General features: G+C 38.6%; 2 protein-coding genes across 2 annotated transcripts; one reads left to right on the top strand and one right to left on the bottom strand.

The window, feature by feature from the left end:
* The first annotated feature begins 959 nt into the window (after positions 1–959).
* pdcl3 (phosducin-like 3) lies at positions 960–4,523 on the top strand. The gene is made up of 6 exons (XM_026375628.1): positions 960–1,036; positions 2,439–2,556; positions 2,721–2,811; positions 2,935–3,078; positions 3,520–3,728; positions 3,880–4,523. Exons 1-6 carry the CDS (start codon positions 1,031–1,033, stop codon positions 4,026–4,028), a joined length of 717 nt encoding a protein of 238 aa, XP_026231413.1. The 5' UTR covers positions 960–1,030; the 3' UTR covers positions 4,029–4,523.
* On the bottom strand, positions 4,172–7,819 carry nms (neuromedin S). Its single transcript, XM_026375629.1, has 7 exons — positions 7,747–7,819; positions 6,669–6,715; positions 6,377–6,433; positions 5,778–5,804; positions 5,636–5,689; positions 5,203–5,277; positions 4,172–4,877 (listed from the first exon to the last, which is right to left on the bottom strand). Exons 1-7 carry the CDS (start codon positions 7,817–7,819, stop codon positions 4,845–4,847), a joined length of 366 nt encoding a protein of 121 aa, XP_026231414.1. The 3' UTR covers positions 4,172–4,844.
* Between the last annotated feature and the right edge of the window lie 13,665 nt (positions 7,820–21,484).

The following is a 21,484-nucleotide window of genomic DNA, read 5'->3' as shown; positions in this document are numbered from 1 at the left end:
AACTTCCCGCCACATATGTGTTGTCGTTCCACCCTGGACTATAATTATTTACCCACTTTCACTGACCTATTTTGTCCATCTCACATATTGTGTACATATACTTTTTTGTTTGAGTTTTTATGTATTGATGTTATTCTGTACTTGTGTTGGTGTGGATCTTTTCTGGTTGTGTTTCCTTTTCTTTCTTTCATTTTCACCTGTAAAGTCAATTAAAATATTAACACTAATAATGCTTTGGTTATAAAATAATAATAATCATAATAATAATAATAATAATGTTTAATATGTTAAATATGTTTAAAAATGTACTTCTAAAACTTGCATCAGTGCTCACACTGCTATATAAAGATTGGTGTGTGTGTCTATGTGTGGTTTTGTGTGTTTGTGTGTGTTTCTGTGTGTGTGTGTGTGTCTATGTGTGGTTTTGTGTGTGTGTGTGTGTGTGTGTGTGTTTCTGTGTGTGTGTGTCTATGTGTGGTTTTGTGTGTTTGTGTGTGTTTCTGTGTGTGTGTGTGTGTCTATGTGTGGTTTTGTGTGTGTGTGTGTGTGTGTGTGTGTGTGTGTGTGTGTGTGTGTCTGTGTGTGGTTTTGTGTGTGTGTGTGTGTGTTTCTGTGTGTGTGTGTGTGTGTGTGTGTGTGTGTCACTGCACCTGTTTAGCCTCCCTCTGCAGCCACAAATGGAATTGCTGCGCTCCCGCTCCTTATATGGTCATATTGAGCCTCAAAGGAAGTTGGTGTCACTTTTATTATTGTCCCCACCAAAAGCATGTGTTCCTCGCCTTTAAAAAAACGATTATCCTACCTGGTGCCTCATTTAACCATACGTTTAACCACAACCATATCGTATAAGGTAACGTAAAATATATCTCTGCTCAAAGTATCTTCATTTTATCCCTCCACGTATTTTGTGTTTTTTATGAGGCGGTCACAGTTTGTGTTGTCTGCCGGAATCAGTCCGTGGTCGCTCCTTCTGTTTCCGTGTCTGGGAGGAGAGCAGTGGTGTGATTTCAGAGGAGACTTGTCTGACAAAATGCAGGTTAGTAAAGTTTTATTATACTTTTAAACGCTGAAATTTAACGTTGGTCAATGCCATGTTTTAACATTTCTTAATGTGGGTGTGGTGAATTGAGGTTATTGTAGAGCAGAGCTCGTAGTTAGCAGTGTGGCTAGGTATCGACATGTTGGCTTTACTGTTAGCGAGCTAAGATTAACACTGAAAAGTGTCAAAACAAACGAAACATGTTGACATAAACTAATTGGTTGTAAGGATTAAAGCGTCTGTGATTTACCAATTAGTTGGTAGACGTAGAGATGTAAGGTTTTATCGTTTTATTCGTTGTGGGGTAGTGTACGACAGGAGGTATTGTAAATTATTACAGAGCCACAATAACGTAAATAAAGTGGCGTTACGTTTTATGGCATTAGTAGAAATCTGCTCTGTAAAGCCTAGGTTTTGTTTAAAGTCCATTTAAGATTTGTGACACCTGTATTTTGTTTGTAAAACCAACAAATGGTCGATTGCCCATCAGAGTCAAAAACTGGTCTAGAGTACTCTGTTTAAAACAGTTGAGGTGTGTGAAAGTTTTATTCACTGTCTAAAAACACAGAAAGAATTTCACTAACACCCTTTCACAACAAAAAGTCACACATAAATAGAGTAACTGCAAAATTGGAACCTGCTAGGGTGAGGCTAACCTAATTATTACAGTCTGAAATGGAGAGGAACAAATATGCACATTTAAAACTTTAACTACATTAAAGTTATCCAAATTGTAAAATATTGTTTTTACTTATAATCAAGAAGGTTTTGTCATTAAATATTTTTTGTTATACTCAGCAGTACAATACTTGTCAAAATTGTTGTTGAAATTGGAGAAAAAACACGACTCTCGTTGTCAGTTCTAGTCTAATGTTCTGTAGTACTTTAAAAATGACCCCAGGGGCTGAAACGTATAGGGGCCACAGATTCAGGACAATCCAGTTCTGCACAACAATGACGCTCCTGATATATGATCCACCAGGAATCTACAGTTTGTAAACAGGAGTATCTTCTAACCTTTATTACGCACCTTCCCTTTATGGTAAAAGAGACCATTGAACAATACATGAAAATGCTTGTGTAAAGTACAGTTGGTTTAAATATCTGTTCAAATTCCAGGCACTACAGGAGGTTTAGATACCTTCTATATTTGCTTTTTTCTCTTTACTTCCAGTTTTTTGTATGTGGCAAACAATTTCATATATGGAAACAATCAAAAATACCACCCAGAGCCACTGCATGCACATATTTGTCTTACACCATGGATCATTCTCAGTTTATTAATACAAAATGTTAGTGTAAGGGAATTTGTACAGTTCTTTTAAATGATGTCTAATCAACAGCAAAATAAACCAGAGCTTCTAACAATATCCACATATCTGCTTTGTTTTCTCTCCAGGACCCAAACGAAGACACAGAGTGGAATGATATCCTGAGGAAGAAAGGCATTCTTCCTCCTAAAGAGGTACCTAAAGATGAGGAGGAGGAGGAGCTGGCCCTCCAACAGCAGAGTGTTGGTAAGACAGATGGTTTGGTATAAATATTAATATTTATTAGTTTCTTAATGTGAGAGACTCATGTTTCCACATCACAGAACCTTTTTTATTTTGGTTTTATTTGCTGTACCAGTTGGTTTAGTTTATTTGCAGAACATGCTGTGACTTTTTTTTTTCCTGAACAGTTAAAACATATGAGAGCATGACGCTGGAAGAACTGGAGGAGAATGAAGATGAGTTTGGAGAAGATGATGAGGCAGCCATTGAGATGTACAGGTGAGTTTAAGTGAGAGATTATGCAGAAAGAGTTTTGGTGTCTTTTAAATGACTGATGGTCTCATTGTGGTTAGAGACTCTCAGCTGTATCTCAAATCTGATGTGAGCTGTCTCTCCTTGCAGACAGAAGCGTCTTGCAGAGTGGAAAGCATCTCAGATGAAGAACGTGTTTGGGGAGGTGGTTGAAATCTCAGGGCAGGACTATGTCAAGGAGGTCAACAAGGCTGGAGACGGCATCTGGGTGGTGTTGCACCTCTACAAACAGGGGTAGGTCAGGCCAAAACACAACAACAGTCATTGAACGAGAAATATCTTACAATATGAAAGAGTGTTTTTATTATCTTTGCATGAAGAAAGAATGTCATATACAGTAACACAGCTGTTAAGCTCATACTTCCAGTCAACATTTGTTTTCCTTGATGCAAAAAGCTGATTTCTGATGAGATATGGGATTGTTATGGGATCATACAGGCCGAGTATGAAAATCAGCAGTTTTCTCTCAGTTTATTATTAAGCTAACAAAGATGTTCTCTCCTTCCAACTTCTTAAATGAAACATTTACTGCTTTCTCTGTTTTGTATCTTTTCAAATGGAGTAGTTTTGTTTTGGGCTGTTAAAATTACCTTTTCCTATAACCCTCGGGATACAAACAGATTCAGCTCTAACTGGTCATTCCGTCCTTTTCTCTCCATTTGTGTCATTTCACAGCATCCCTCTGTGCACCCTCATCAACCAGCACCTGAGCGCATTGGCCAGGAAGTTCCCTCAGACCAAGTTCCTCAAGTCCATCTCCACCACCTGCATCCCCAACTACCCCGACCGCAACCTGCCGACCATCTTTGTCTATTTTGAGGGCGAGATGAAGGCGCAGTTTATTGGTCCGCTGGTCTTTGGTGGCATGAACCTTAAAGTAGAAGGTGAGAGGAAACATGCTCAGCTAAAATGTTTAGCAAATTTTTGTGAGTCTGTGTATTGTTTTAAAACCTGAATCCTGATTCATCTCCTGCACTTTTATCAGATTTTATGAGTAAAGGGTTTTATGACTTGGCCTGTCTCTGTGTCCCCCAGAGCTGGAGTGGAGATTATCAGAGAGTGGGGCGGTGAAGACAGATCTGGAGGAAAACCCCAAGAAGCAAATTGAAGACAAGCTGATGTCATCCATCAGATGTTCGCTTCCTACACGAAAGGACAGTGACTCTGAGGACGAGGACGATTAGAAAAAAACAAAAGCCTGTCACTCCAGACCTTAAAGATTTTGTGGCTGCTACATTGGAAAGACTCAGGACGTTGAAACATGTGGTGATGCGTCGTGTAGAGATGACGTCTCCTTTGTCAGCAAGTACATTTTTATAATTTACCCATGTAGGTGGCGTTTCTACGTGGGGCTCAGTCCTGCTCAAGGCCACTTTAACAGGACACTTGGCTGGAGAGAGTCAAACCTATGATGTGGTTGTTTACCAGTCTGAACATGTCCGTAGGAAAGTGGCACAGCACAAAATTCACCCATATGTAATTTGAATAAACCTCAAACTGCATCACCTGAATTTTTACAAAAGCATCAGCGTCAAATTTAAATGTATTTTATTATGTTTCATAATAATTTTGTCATAAAATGTACATGTCCATTTAAATCTATTAAATTAAACGTGAGTTTAAATCTTTGCCACTAACAATAACTGTTGCCAAGTTGGTTATAAAGGACTTCCTTACTAGCTTACTCTGAGAGTTTGTATTTTGTGTGTTTTAAAAGTGCAACATGCCAAAGTTGTCCTTAGCAACATTTCACATTCACTTTCACAGATTTCACATTTGAAAGCAGGAAGACACATGGCGGCCATGGCAGTGCAGTTCTGTTATCTCCATCTATACAATAATTTATTTTCTCTCAACAAAAGGTTTCTGTCTTGGAGGACGTGTCAGAGATGCTATATGTCGCCCCATCAGTCGATTTTTGGGTGTGATGTCCACAGGCGAAGCCGCCTTCTGCTCTTCTTCTGTTGGATCTCATTTCCTTTGTTTTGTATATTTTTCTTTTACAACATCCCCTCTGGCAACCCGCGAATCTTCTGTTTCATTAGCAAGACAGAGACAGAAAAAAGTCAGTGTCAGCAGTAGATCGAACCTAAACAGTGACATACTTTAATGTGATTTATGCTGGCTTTCTCTTAATCACTCTTTGATTACTTTACAACCTGACTAGCAAACTTCTGAAAAGGTTAACTCCTGGTAGACAGAAGAGAAATAGTGCAATGTACTTTATGTGTGCTGTTCTCGAAGGGAAAAGGAAGGCCACTATTCTGAAGGATGCCAAACTTTTCCCAATCGATCATAGCCCTGTTTCATCTTGTATAAAAACTGCCTACGCTAACGCTGCATGTTCAGTTTCCTCACCAAAAGCAGCACCTTCTTCTTTCTCCTCTGGGAAAGTTTGGGTGAAAGTTGCATCAGAGGGTGAACAGAGTGAGACTGGAAGAGGACAGAGAAGAATTTGCTTAATGATGATGATGATGTACAGGTGGAGGGTGCAGTAGATGTAGGCTCTGCTACAGTTAGACAGTTTATTATATACACAGACCCTGTTTCTGTGAATGAGCACACAGATACACATTTAATTTCTAAATTCATTAATAATGGTTTTAAACCGCTGTAGTCCAGAGTGAACTCTCTGACTCAACCAACTGTGGCCAACTGTCTAATTGTCAGTATGAAAATGTTCTAATAGCATTTTCATGTTCAGAAACCCGTAGTTGTTGGATACTGTGAACACTAAGTGTCAAAACATTAGAAATCAGCTTGTCAGTTTCACAATCTCTTTGTTCCTCACCTCTTTTTGTACGGCTCCGACAGAGTTACGCGCTTTGGAGTAATGAAACAGGAACTGAAGAAAAGGGAGAAATTCCAGAGTCACTAGCAGCTGAATCTATGTCAGAAATAACAGAATCAACACAATGTGCAGGAAAACTTACTCTTTTGAACACGTTCTGGACTTGCTCCTGTGCACAAAGACAACTTCAGATTAATGACAAGGAACAAAATGAAAAAGATGTTCCTGATAATTGTGTTACAGTCACCACCAAACTTTCACTGTAAACTGTTAGTCAGCTCGGTTACTACTGAGCCCACAGGCACTGCTGTGTTTTACTGTGTTCCTGTGCAGAACATTTTTCAAAATGTCCTGATAGGAGTGTTACTCTCCTCACTGACACGTTACTACTGTCATTTTTAAGCGTATACTATAAATCACTACAACACACCACTGGAAAACCAGAGTCCACGCTCTGTCCCTCTCATTTTCTTCGTCCTCTCATCATGTGTCATGATCATTAAGGGGAAATGTGGAGTCCTGGTGTTTTCAGTTTTGATTAGAAGATTAAAAAACAACAGAGCGTGACTTCATAGACTATTAGCAGCTGGGCTGATGGGAAATGAGGCAGGCTTAACATAAAGCACTGCTGCTGAGTCACAGAGGTGAATGATCATCTCCATCTTAATTTAGACAGTGCTGCCTGACAGGAGTGTAATATATACAGCAGTATTTTGCTTTTTTATTATGCTTTTCATCTACCTCGTCTTGGTCTCTCCACAAAACACCACTCAAATCATCACTTTGGACGCCTCGCACCTGCAGACAAACAACACACTCAGTCGGTAACACAGTTGGGATCTGATGCTGAAATACTGAAAGCTGACAGAGAGAGAAACATATTTAAAGTTTGACAGCAATTGGATGATTGGCTCACAGCACAATCTAATTGGTTTAACAGGAGTGAACGCCCTCAATCAGCTGAGTGTGTTGGAGGTGGAGCACAAAGTGGAAATGAGGAATGGAAATGTAAGATGAAAAGATAATTCTCTACCCGTCTGAACGTTAGGCCGTCTTCCCACTGATCATAGGGACTGGCATCTGGAAGAAGAACAAGAAACACTATTATATTATACTATAATATTATAATATAATAATATTATAATAGTTACACAACAGGCGTAGTAAATATATTGTCTTAAAACAGGGCAACATTTAATTAGTTTGATACAAACATGATGAAATCTCTGTAATGAGTAATACAGTAATACTACAATAATACTGTAATAATTCTACATGTGACTCCAAAGCTGCTATTGTAATTTTCTCTAATTCCAAAATTTATATTATTTATATATTGTAATTTTCTCTAATTCCAAAACTTGTCAGAAATAACATTCACACTAATAAATAACAGCCTCAAGCCCGGAGTGAATAAAACGTTTTTGGATATAATGAAATGAATTGTAAAAGTACATTATATAAGATAATATCTTATTTTAAATATTAAATCTGAACTTAAAACCTGCTGATAATGACTAAAATGATTACAATCCTTAGTTTCAAGTATGCTTAAATGTAATTTTAAGAAATGCTAGTTGTGCTTTAGGTGTGATTGTGTATTTTATCTTTAGCTAAGTTCAGTGTATTTAATTAGAAACCATCAATAAGCACATTCCCTGTGTTACATGATTTACTCCAGTAGCCTGTAACAGCTCAGCTCATCGTGAGGAGCCCTCCAGTGGACAGTTGAATCACTTCTCTCAATGCAAAATACAATGACTTCAAATAAAATGTTTCACAACCCCAAACATCTTAACTGCTTATTGCTACTGAACTACACAGTAAATATAAAATATAAATCCCTTTATCGTCCTTTAAGTTCGTTTTTTCCAGCAGCAGCACAATGATAAAATAAAACTTAATTTCTTTTATATAGAGCTGTAATTTTGCAACTTTGCATTGAAAATATTTTAAGAAAGAGCTAAAAGACAAAAAAGGGAAAATGAATATTTAATATTCATTGAGTCACTTCACAATTTAAAACGTGTTTTAAAATGCTGAAATTGTTTTTTAACGTTAAACTTTAATTTAATTGTTAGACTTCTATGTTTATTTCGATGATCACCCACCTGTTGTGCTCCAGCATCCAAGAAACCATAATAAACAGAAAAGAAAAAGTTGTCGCACCGCTGGCAGCGTCATATCTCCTTTCCTCTCTCCTCTTCCACTCTACTTTTGCGCGCTTTTTGGAGAGCCTTGCTGTGCGCACCGGTGTGCTCGGTCCGGCTCGGCTCGGCTCGGTTCGGTTGGTTGGTCTCTGTCACGACAACCTGTGTGGTCTGAGCGCCGTGCCCTCTGCCCGCAGCAGTTTAAAAGCACACACATTTGCAAGCTGACAGGCATCCCCCTCATAGGCAGAGGTGACCAATCACACCTACCCGGTCATCAGCGCACCCGCTTGCGCAAATCCAACGCACCCTCCACCCCCACGCTCAGAAACGCACACGTTTTCTGGGAATACCGCTGTACTGGAAATGTCTTTGGAGATCTTTTAATGTATAAAACCCCAAAATGACACATTTCGACACTTATTGTCTCATTAAAAACTCGCACACACACACATCCATTGTGTGTCAGGCAGAAATGCACCAAAGGTCAGACATGTTCAGGTACAGGTAAAGAAGAAAGGCATCTTTTGAGTCATTTAGTTGGAGACATGAAGGGAATTATATATTTTATAACTTATTATATGATAATGTCGGGGCAAAATGTCCTTATCTGTTGATTTTCTAGTGGACACTGTGACTGTAACATGTCTTTAGGAAAGGGAGCTGCTTCTCTGGTAGCAGAGCTTGACGGAGAAGATTCTTTGTTTGTGTCTCACCGCTGTTCTGTGATGATTTCTGTTTTTTTTTCTCACCAATTCTTCCCCACAGTCATGGCAGCTCTAATGTCTTCTACTTACGTGAGCTGGGAACTTGTGTATGGATGACACAAATATACCACGACCACTGTACGCAGATGTTGGCATCACTGATTCATTAAAGGACTAATGGAGACATTACCAGAGCTCAGTGTGTTCAGGCCATCATGTAAATGTTTTGTCATTTGCTGCTGATTAATGCCAGCGAACGCAATAGCTAAAAAAGCATCTTTGTGCCTTGATACACAGTATGTCAGTCTCTGTAAACTGGATGATATTTGAATGGTCCAAATATGAAGGCCGGCAGATTTATCATGGTGGAAGTCTCTGTATTCAGAGTCATTGCTCACTACCTCTGTGGATGATGGAAGGCAGACACAGCCTTGTTGTACTTGACAATGACCTACTCACACACTGACTGTGTGAGTAGGGTTTAAATGTTTATTACAGTAAATCCCACAACTGAAATATCACAAGTTTCTCCTGATACAAAGAGAGAGAATAGCAGCAACTCCTTTCTATACAGCAGTGAGGAGGACTGTCAACTAAAACCATCACTACAGTGTTTTAACTCGAAGTGAGTCTCATTTTCCCTTCTGATTCGCCACAGTGACGTTTTTAACAACTTCACTTATTTGTGTAGGAACGATTTGTAAGCTTTCTACAGTCTTCAAACTCTGCCTCCTCCAGGCCACTCAGGTTCTGAAAACAGTTTGGGTGAGACTGTCTCGTCTTTGCGACCTACTCTGCTGAAAGTCTCCTCCTCTCCATGTCTGTCTCTACACTTTTGTGCTTGTGACTCTGCAGCCATAGAAACTGCAATTCTTTTTGCTGGGGATAAGACACAAACTAGACCTGGTCCTGTTTTTTAGCTCATTAGAGCAGTAAAATATGAACTAAGACATGCTTTTTTAATGTTAATTAAAATTAGCATGTACCACCGTAATAATTAGTGTGAATTGTGCTGATATGAATAAAAACAGAGCAGAGACAGATATTATTCTAATAGTTGGACAAGATAAGGTTTTCTCTGCTGCTGTACGATGGTCTACATCACTGGTTTTATTTCATTGTGCATGACTGTGAATGGCAAGTAATACATTCAAATTGGCCATATCCATAAAGTACGAAGAGCTGCTCAGCAGACTGATTGAGCCAGATTCTCCGTCATATGGTGGAGATAAAGAAAAACACTTGACTCTTGAATCGTCCCAGCATGCAGAGCATTTGAAGATCAAGTAATCACAAGGCATCCTGTGTGATTGGCCTGCAAAAAAACAAAGGAAATAGCAATAATTGATCCACAGACAGGCAGCTGAAGAGCTTCTTCTTCAACCTTTTCATTTTGAAACATGGACTTTTTCTATTCTAAGGTGCTTACACAACCACAGAGCTACAAATCCACGTAAGTGCTCTGTGTGGATTATGAAACAGAGTGACAACAGTATCTGTTGCTGTTTTAATAGGCCTGTTTATGTCACGTCTCAGTATTTTAGATTTTTTATTTACAACACAGCTTGATGTTCGATACCTTATGTGTTGTGCAAATGAAGAAAAAACCTTAGATACAGCTACAATAACTATCTAGAGAGTCAGAATATTCTTTAAGGCTTCTGAAAATTACCTCTAAGAGAGCCGTATATATTATAGGTAACTAGGTTATTCAAAAAGTCTATATACAGTTCATTCATTGTCACTATTGGATTGATCTTACTGACTTTAACTAGTGCCACCTAAAATTTCTCAGTGCAGGTTATTGTCCGTCAGTCTCTGCAGCCAGATTCCAGCCCTGTCTTCCTTTTGAATCAGCTTCACACCCTCTTGTTTAAATATTAAAATCTAGAACTGTGTCGTTTTCTGTTCCTGTTCATTAAGAAACATCCAATCTGTGTTACAGACAGTGAGGATGCTCTACACATCTCGTCCCTTTCTTTGTCTTTACCACTCCCATGTGTCTGATGTCATACTGTAGCTGGATGTCTCCCTGTGGACACTGACTTTCACACGTGCTGTGCATGTGCAGCTGCTACCTGTGGAACACACTCCACGGCAATAGAGGATGATGGGAAAGTATCTTGCAGTCTGGTGGTTTCTAGTACATCCTTTAGAACTGATTGGTTTGTTGCAGCAGCTTCATCACTGTGAATGTTTTGTGGTTTTTCAGATGTTCTCATGTTGAATAGTCGCTGATTGCTGCTTCTATTCTGCAGCATTCTCCTAAAATGTAGCTGTGGTGTTTGATTGCATGTGATGTGTGCAGTGAAATATATTATTTTTTGTCATGTCACAAACTAAATCAACCAAAACAGAAAAAAACCCAAATGCTCAGCTGAGCGTCTCTTTTGGGGAGTTCACCATTTAAAGGATGACGTTCACAGAAGATTTTAAGTTTTCTTATTGCAGCAAAATCCCAAGAAAAGATTGATTCCAGCTGTGTTCTTTTGCTCACTTTGTGTCTCTGTATCTAGCCACAAGCCTTCAGTCCCCTATTTTCTTTCCCTGTTCCTGTTTTCATCCTATTTCATTAAACTCCCTTCTTATTTGTACCTGACATTTTTGGGTCCACAACATTTGTAATGGGTGTAACGTGTTAAAAAAACCCACAGTGACTATAATATTACTGTATCTGTAAGCAGATTTTTTTGAGTTCGGGCTCAGGGCTGAGTGCCATGGATGGATGGAAATGAAAATATTGAGAGATGATGTTTTTATGGAATTTGTTGAGAGAAAAACAAAGAAACACATGAACACTGTGCTTATCCTATAAATGAACACTCATCGTTTCTCTGAAAGAGAAGAAACCAGCTCTTGACTTTTAACAGAATAAGGATTCCTGATTTTTTTCATTGTTTTCTTCTGTTGTGGTGTTTATCAAGCTGTGACATTAATGAGCAGGTCACATCACTTTGTTGTTGAGGCGCATCAATGCTCTTCGCCTTATTAACCCCATAACTCAGCTCACCCTGCCTGCAGACCTCACCTTTAAAATGACCCACTGTGTCGCATCTCACAAGGTCGATGCAGCTTAAGTGCTGCTCGGGGAGTTTAAAACTCACACAATTCAAAAAGGACATCGCTCAAAACTTTCAGATGCGCGTGATTTGTGATTAAATAACAATGGTTTCGATGGAAAACGTGCAACAGCTGCATGTACTTTACTTACTGTACCACACCAACTTCCAATTTGCCTTTTTCTCTGCCTCTTACGGGCACATTGGAGGCTCATAGCCAACACTGAGGTTTGTTGAAACCAGTATTTTACGCTTTAAGACAAAGTGGAACATTTTGGAAGTAAAAAACAGTGGTTGCAAAAAGTGTAAATAAACACAAATACTAAGAATGAAAATACACCCATAAGGGGATGCTCACATCACCTTTGAAGAAAAATTTAATGCTTTTATATAGCAGCAAAGAGATAAATAAACACTCAGATCTACACATGCAACAAAGCAGCAGATGTTTTATATCAGTATCTAATTAAAAACCAAATTGAAATAAACTAATTATTCTCCTTCAGCAAGCGCCATAGGTGAATGTGGACTTAATGCTGTTTGCTCGCGTCTCTGCATGTTTCTCACATCACCACAGTGTGGTCTTTACCAGCGGAGTGGTTTGTGCAACATAAAGCCGAATACGTGGGGAGAGGCAGATGCTCTCCATTGACTCACAGTGACCAACACAGCTCAGTCAGTGTGAATCAGAAGACAGAAACTCCCCCCTCTGACGAAGGGGAGGCGTAAACGAGAGAGGAGAGACAAACGTAATTTGTGTGCAGCAGCTGGAAGAACAAACATAAAAATGCTAAAGACAATGAGACATGCAGTCTGATGATTTCCCATGTCCCATATAATGTCAGTTGTATGTGTGGAGTGAAACAAAAGCAGAAATAAGAAGCACAAAGTAGAAAAAAGTGTAAAAAGTGTTGTTAAACACGCTCTTAAGCTAGTTTGCTTAGTGAAGAACCTTTTTACGAATATTTATTTTATAAAACCAAAGCTTACGGAATAAACTTTCTGATGGTTGTCTGCAGATTTACTGTAAGAAAATAAACTCCACCTGTATTCTACATACAAACACATCACAAAAAAAAAAAAAAAAGAAACGTCATTATGTTTTTTATGTCCCATATTCACACCAAATTATTGAACATGTGATTTCAATTTTTAAGAATGGCTATTATGAGGTTGTGTTGAGATCAAATAAATCAGACTAATAACAGATACCAAAACACTCTCATACTGTAATATTTAAGTAATGGAATATGCAGCATACAGAATTAAGACAAATGAACCTAGTAGTTTACTTTGTTTTTGTGTGTTTTATTGGATGTGACAGTAGAGATAAATATATCAGTGTTGTTACAGCAAGTCGCTCACAAATTGAAAGTCGAGGCTTAGACACATTCATAATCAAAACCACTAACACATTTTGTGCTTTGCACTTTGCAATTCTGCAAAAACACATCTTGCACCTACAACACTCACCTACTCACACACATTTATACACACTTAAAACACATACACTAACTCAACACTGATCACTTCAAATCTTAGCATTACACATACAAACATAGATTATTAGTGAGTATGCGTGAGAGTAGATACCAGAACAGGACAGTGCGGCAACAACCTTTCACCGTTACTTTAATAAAAAGATCGTTAGGTAATGTTTGCAGACTTTTATTCTGAAACTGATGTGAGGTGTTTATCTCACTTCAGCGTTATGTCTCCCTGAGACAAAGTGTGTAAGCAAAAAACTGCAATCATTCAAGTAAATACACTTGAAAATTGAAGTGTAATTACAATCCATGATCCATTCATGTTTTTTCCAGCATCAAGATGACTCTATTATTTTAACCCTGTCAAAACCAGAACAGTTTCCCCCTAAAAATCTTTTGCTTTCCATTCCCTGTTATCATTATCGACCTGTGCAGTATTTCAAAGCTAAAGTATTTCAACTGTACATTTTCACATAACTCATTTGTAGCCACATTTGCAGCCTCATTTACTTCATTCACTTAGATAGATATTCACTTTGATAGACTTGTTAGACGGTAACAGTCACAAAACCCTCATCCATCCTGCTGCTGCATGATTTGCACGATCAATAAACAAATCTTCAGAGCCTCCTCAGATGAGCAGTAAAAGTTAACAACACACAAACACACTCTTGATGTGATGACTCACCTTACTCACAGCTCCAATAAAAGGTCTTACCTTAACATGGTCATCAAATCAACTGAACTGTGGAGGACAGTCCACGAAGCAAGTCCTGCAGCTTGGTGTGACATCGAAGAACTGTTGTGAAATCGCATGGAATTGGGTGTATATGTGAAATATATGTTGCAATCACACATACCTGTGTGTGCCGTTGTCCAGTTCAGTAGCAGGTAGGTAGGGAAACTGTGATTTGATGGTTCTGCAGTCACACAATATTCAATACAGTCCAACAAAAACACAAACTGCATGTTGTTTTTAGGGTCTTTTGGTGATTGACTTGTATTAAGGAATCAAATCACGAATTATAACCTCTGCTGCATCAGTTTTAAGTGTAATACCTGGATGAGCTTCTTTTAAAAGCATTTTTCTTTCAGATGTTGATTGCCATCACAGTGAGGTTTTTTTTTTTCCAGACCAGAACAATTCAGCATGTTGTAAAGTTCACATCACCACCTGAGATCACCTGTAGTCTAAATGAGCTCAGTTTGACTCAGAGGAGTCAAAGGTGTCGCCCAGCCGATATGAAAGAGTGGAGAGTGCGAGCGCCGACAGACACTGACAGACACGGTTGACTGGTGAGAAATTAACTGTAGTCTGTCACCGCTGCGTTCACTGCTGTTCTGAGTCAAAGGTCAGTACGAACACTTGACTATCTGATGCTGTGTCATCACCCGAGAAGTGACAGCGAGGCTTTTAACTCTAACTCTTAAACTAACTTGTTTACCTGTGAACTCCTGTGGTCATGATGCTTTTTCTTTCTTGGGTGAACATATCATTTTGTGTTAATTTTGAGAAAACATGGTTGATATATTAATTATTTTCATTTGGCAAGTCGTAGTAAAATATAAATACTTAATGATGTTTGTGCGACGTACAGGACTACTGAGGTGCTGGTCCAGATGAATGACAGATATTTGAATATATATTTAAGACCACATATGTGCTCTCTCTAAACTAAAACTTAGATTAAAAACAGCAAAGTTTCCTTTCAGAGTCCACTTCCAGTTAAAATGTGTTTTGAGGTTCACTGTGCAGCGGCGTTCAGTACAGTAGATGGAGTTTTAACTGTTCAAAATGAAGACGTGCAAGAACCATTTTGTGACGTGACATTTAGAAGCCAATTACAGTCCAATGTGCAGCTTAAGACAAGTGTTATGTGGAAACACGAAGTGCTTTCTGGCCTTTAATATGAAAGAAATACTGTTCATGAGATAATTCTTAAAACAAGGTGGCTTTCAAATTAAATTTAGAATATAAAGGGACTGGTGACAGGACTTACAGCTGGTTATATCTGTGAGGTAATGTGGGTACTTTACTTGTGTTTGATTTGTGGTGATGTCTTTTAACGTTAAGTACACTTTGACCTTGTAATCAGCTGCAGACTAAACTGGACGGGTGGATGTATCCAGAGTTTGTATAGCCAGGAGGAAGTGTAGGTATGAACCAGTGGTTAAACACACTATTCACATAACCAGCAGCACTTTCACACAAAGTAGTACTGAATACTGTTGATACTATCAAGCTTCAGATAATCACAGTTGCTAAACTCAACCAAATTCTCTGTGACATTTTAAAAGTTCTCCTCAACCTCAGTCGTGTCTGATCACCTCGTTCAGCTTGAACGGCTTTTACTGCCCACACTGTTTCACATGTAAGCGTCCGAGCATCTCATATCTGTGGCATTCCTGACTGTGTCGTATTAAAGTACACAGTCATGCGGTGAGTCATGACACAGCAGAACAAAGTCGATCTTTACGGCCTAATTACTGACATTTTCCGAGAAAGAATTTGTCAGCCATTCCCATCGAACAACAACCGACCACAAGTGTTACCATAAAATATTTACATTTTTTCTGTCACTTTTATTGTCAAGAGAGCTTTTTGGCAGAATGACAGCACAATCCGCTATTAAATGGTTTAACATTTATTATTCTACTAGTTCCTTTATTATAGACTTACTGAATAAACTCAGTTATGACAATTCTTAACCGCAACCAAGTATAAATTTAGGGCAAGATTAAAATAAATAATCCAAAAAAGAGATTAAAGAGCATTTAAATACAACTGAAATGGGATTGGGTAAATGCAAAATACATAAAGAAACATAAATAGGCCCTTTCTGAGTTTAAGTGTAAAATGAAAAACCAAATATTCTTTTATTTTATTAATTAATTGAAGTATTTACAGGGTAATGTTCCAGTATGCATGATATTGGAGCAGGAAAAGGAGGAGGAGCATTTTCCTCTGACAAACAAATCTCATGAAGCCGACTAAGGCAGCTGTCTTATTCAGAAATCAGACTGCCATCTTGTGGTTCACTCAGCTGCTTGCATGATGCCTGAAGTGTGTCAGCTGTTGGTTTAATAACAGTTAATTGCATTTAACTTGTTTTTACTATTTTATATTTTTCTATTTACTATTTTAGTGCACAGAAGAATAAATAAGAGCATTCAATTATGTAGTATAGGTTAATTTAATATGTGGTACAGAGCTGATCAGATAATTTTACATTTCACACTTATACTTTGACATGTTTATTACTTTTCATCCTAAAAAATTTTCAAAAAAGACTTGAAGTACCAAGAAATTCATATGTTCAGTATCACCAGTTAAAAAACTAAAGGCAGATTTATAAAGCTGGATAGATTCTGGATCTTTTCATAACTTAAGAGGAAGAGAAAAGTTCAGAGGTTGAGAGGAGAAAAAAGAACAATGCCATTATGACAGTTTTTACATTAGCAGTCTATAAAATATCAAATGTAAAATCTGTCTCTGCTCATTCTGATGTGAAAGAAAACATTATAAAATAAATAACGCTTGAGTACCTGTGAATGCACTTAATGTTTCGATTAAACAAAAGGAAATGACACATCGTCTGTGCAGTCTGCTGTATTTTAGTGCCTCAAATTGTTGAAGGATGTTGACAGAAAGAAAAATGAATGAGGAAATTTATCATTTATTGCCTTGCCCCATGTGTGTGAGTGTGTGTGTGTGTATGTACACTGGGGATGGGGCTAAATACAATGGGCTCGGCACCATAGCAACAACAGCATCCCATTCTCCGCCTCCCTCCTTGCTGCATGTGTGAGGGCCAGCAGGAGCAGCATTCACGTGTTCCTGCTAACTGCTCTTGTTATTTACTCCCAGTGGACTCCACACACTCATTTTACACACACACATTAGAGGACAGGTGGTGCAGTGCTGTACGTATGTGTGTGTGTGTATGTGTGTGTGTGTGTGTGTGTGTGTGTGTGTGTGTGTGTGTGTATGTGTGCTGCTGTAAATGGTCAGACACCCAGCAGCCTCGATGCATGTGTTTTCATTAAATGGTGTTGGAGCCATGTGCTGGTGCATTTGGCACAGAGATAGATGATATGAGGCAATGTGTTTCAGTTATACAACTGTTTCTGATATTTGATATCATTGGCAGAAGATGAACATCCAGCGTTCCTGTAGAATGAGAAGAGTCAAATCACTCATTCAAAAAAGGACACGAGAGAGAGACTCCTTTCAGAACGTGACACGAAAATTACAGTAGAATTTCATTGTCATACAAATGTTGTTTAGAGCTGCAGTGGAAAGAAAAAGCTATCTGCAGATAAGTGAAAGGTGATTGTACACAACAAGGCAATGTGGATATATTTAAAGTCAGAGTTTGTGACATTAGTTTTGCTCTTCTCTAGCTCTTGCTCAAACACATCATAGCCCAGACAGCTGGTCTCTGCATCTAGTCTAGCCTTTTTATGTGGTGCATTTTTATGCAATTTGTGAAACACACTGAATTAACCCTGTGTGTGAAATGCGCTACATACTGTAGCTACATAAAAAATGCAAATATATAAATTTGCCTTCATTCTAGAGAAGAGAGTAGCATGTTTTAGTAAAAGTGTAACTGATTTCTTGTAAATCTGTCTCTTGAATTGCTGCTTATCCCTGTGCCCTGCCTGTTTGTGTGGCTCACACAGCACAATAAAGCACTGAAAACCCTGGGATACAGTAGCTTAAGGAAACTGTTGAGACTCACCTCTTTCTTGGAAGTGGCTGCAGAACAACTGCTGGCCATCTGACCGTCAGCCAGGACAGCAGAGCGAGCTCTCACGTGTTGCTGCCGGGCTAATCGCATAAAGGCAACTCTACCCAGCTGTACAGTCTGTGTGGCCTCCCCTGCTCTGCTTTTATACTTTAACCCAACCTACAAATCAATAAAGCAACAGTTAATTATTATTTCATGGTCAGTTCAATTTGGTTTCATTGAATTGTGTGTTTTATTGAAACCGAACTGAATTTACACTGAAACAGGTGAATTTTGTTTTCTCTTTAGTAGATTTTCACATTCATCTGCAGCTGTACTTGGTTTTTCTAACATGTATTTTGTAATACGTCACATAGTGAATAAGTTCAGCTACAGAAAGCTACCTGGCTGTATCTCATCTACATTAAATTAGTTTAGTCATGTTCACCATAAAGAATGTGTGAAGTGCCTAACACCTAGAAATTAGATCATGCTCTGGGTGTAAAGTACAAATGTGTTAACTCATGAACCCATCTGGCCTTTGAGTCACAATTATAATCAGTAAATTGTGTACTGTGTAAATACTGCGACTCAGTAAAACACCAGACATTTATTTTATCACACAATAAATGTCAAGAATTGAGAACAGCTTGCTGGTTATAACTGTGTATATCATAATGATTTGGCTGTTTTCATGCAGTGTCATGCTGATATGAAGGATACCTCACCAGCCAGTGGGTGTATGGAAATGAAATACTGGCTGTTTTAGCAGCGTGTCAATGCCTCAGTGTGTATCAGCTCGCAGTGACTATTTGGGGGAATCCTGGAGATTACCTCAGTGAGGAGGAACCTCAGGTGAGTGCTGGGATTAACACAGGGATTAAGATGTTACACTGACTTCAGATACTCGAAGCCATTGTGTAGACATGTGTAGACAGGAGTGACACTCTGCACCTACAGTAAAATGAAAACATTAATGGTTCAAAATAGAAAATGTCATATTGTTCTAATACCAAAGCTCAACAACAGCATCCACTCTGGTTTTAGTAGTACTTCCTCTTGTTAGATTTTTTTTGGAAACTCCATTTCCACCGTTTTATCTAATTTAAAGTGAATCAGCATCTTAATGCAGTGGTATTTTCTTCTGCATTTTACTTGTAAAATATATCCTGAGATGACTCTGCTTACTATGACTTGTGGTTAACAGGGTGCAGGAAACAACAGGCTCTGGTTTTAGGGAACTACACACTTCCCTCACTTAGGTGAGGATCCTGTTCATCATGCATGATGAATGAAAGCATGGACATGGATTTCCTGTCACCTAAGCTGTGACAGAAGCTGGTTAGTTGCCAAGCAGGTTTGGCCTTTGTCTCAATGAGTTTCAACATAAAATAGTAACATTACACAAAAAACAGCACAAAATATCTATGCTGTTATTAGTATAGACAGGGTAGAAGTATACCCTGATGTTTGCAGTAATAAGACTAGAGATACATACAAGTGGTGCAGTAGTAGTAGACTGTTGTGTCAGAGGGGGAACTGAGCCTTGCTGTTCAGAATAGTTTTAAAGAAACTTAACAACACTTACATTTAGTTATTTGGCAGACACCTTTATTTATCCAAAGCGACCTACAAGGGTAGGCAGGGTAAGCGCACTACTACTCCTACTGGAGATAGGCTACTGCTGGGATTCAAACCCCAGTCTCCCATATAGGAGGCACAGTGAGCTTACCACTACACTAACCAACCTTGTGGTGAGGTGTTTGATGGAGTTTTTCAAACAGATTCTGTTTGGGAGGAGTCGGACATAATCAGGTCTCTCAGCTGAGCGAATCTCTGCCGTCTACTCTTATCTTTGGCAGTGGAGGCAGCTTCCCTAACAGGGATGGAGCAGGGCAGGATGGACTGAATGTAGAAGTGCACCCTTACTGACTTTAGCAAGTTAAACTTCTTCAACTGCCTAAGGAATTACACCCTTTGCTAAAAATTAATTGTGGAGGTGCTTATTTTACAATTGCCCATTCTGCATGCATCCCAAACCCTCCACCACTCAGCCAATGTCACCATCTAGTGGAAATGATGTGAGAATATTAGTAGTAAGGATAATATAATAGCGAAGTTGTCTGCTTTTTTGAATACTACAACTTCATGGTCACTCTATTCAGATATCTGTTTATTAGAAATTAATTTACACTGGATAAACTGAACGGACCTATGTTCAATTCATCCCAATATGATTTTAACTGTGCATCCAAGTTAGACAGAATCTATCGATGTAGCTTTCAGTATATGGATGTTGCTCAATCATAGGAACAAAGAAAATTATTTTCCAAAACTCTGTGATCATGTATGTGGACATAAACTGATTTTCTCTTTTGGTCATTAGTAGGGCAAAATATTCAAATGCATTGTGGTTGAACTGCCATGGCCACATTTGGATGTTATGTGAACTGAGAAAGCATCTGCCGCGGCGTCCTGATGAGTCTTATTAAGAGAAAGAGAATGTGTGGGTGCAATCTTGGGCTTGTTTGTGCAATGGAAGTAAAATGATTCATTATTGTCACCTTGTGTCTGATATACTTCACTGACAGGTTTTGACAAGAAGTGTCCCAGCATTTCTATTTCAAACATGAGATCTATGTCACAAAATTACAAAACACCAACAACGGATGTTTAAAATGTGGGTCACTTGAGCTTGTTTCATAAGCTGCAGTAGAAACGATTTAACTCTTGCATATTAGCGGGGAAAATAGATCCTTGTCATAATACTTAATATCACTATCAAGCACTGATCCATAAGGTGTGTAGGCATATTAATGTTGATTAGTCCACGAGTAACACGTGTCTACACACATCACATTAGTGTGCAGGTTATATCACTTCATGATACAGGAGCTTATCAAGACATTCATCTTGTTAAAGCTGCCTTCCTTTTTTTATTGCAACACTCCATCAACACACACTCACTTCCTGCAGGGTGTGTTGAACAGAAAGGACAGCAGTGGTTTGATGATACTTAAGGGAAATGAGTCATAAAGGGCTAATGTTATCCTTTTACAACTTTGAACTTTGTGAAGCGTTATTGTATGACATGTTGACAAAATGTTGTCTCACTGCTGCAGTTTAGGTTTGCTTCCTTGTGCAATTCATTTTTAAAACTTGTATAAATAATAACACACAATTAGAAGCAATTGCTGTGAACATTGTGAAGTCTGTGGAGTGTTTATTGTAACCAACACTGTTTACGGAAAGACCACTTTTAATTATTTGGGGAAATAATTTGAAGTCATACTTCTACTTGTAGTGGTTTGTTTTTTTTAGGTAAGTACTTGTACTTTTACTTGAGTGTTGAGTTTGTGCACTTTTAACCACATCTGGCTCTTGCTTATTGGTCGTCTTGCCTTGGGGCCCAAGCTCAGTCCTCTGAAAATATCCCGCCTTGTGGAGCCAGATCCTGTGAGCGACCCCTCAGTTCTTGAACTGGGTCACAGCTACAGTTTTTAAATAGTACAACAAAAACAGATGCAAGTCTAAACGAAGAAGTCCGCCTTCGCCACTTTTTCTGTTTATTTTGGCTAAAACTAGTCTGAAACATGATGATGATGATGATGATGATGATGCTCTCAGCACTTGTGTCTCCAAATCCAGACCTGAGACACTGCTTATATAAAGCATTACATAAACAATGAATCAATCCCACAAGTGTGAGTTAA

This window comes from Anabas testudineus, chromosome 21, assembly GCF_900324465.2.
Source record: "Anabas testudineus chromosome 21, fAnaTes1.2, whole genome shotgun sequence".
Classification (NCBI taxonomy): domain Eukaryota; kingdom Metazoa; phylum Chordata; class Actinopteri; order Anabantiformes; family Anabantidae; genus Anabas; species Anabas testudineus.
The sequence above is the reverse complement of the archived record's forward strand: the minus strand, read 5'-3'. Positions and strand labels throughout refer to the sequence as shown.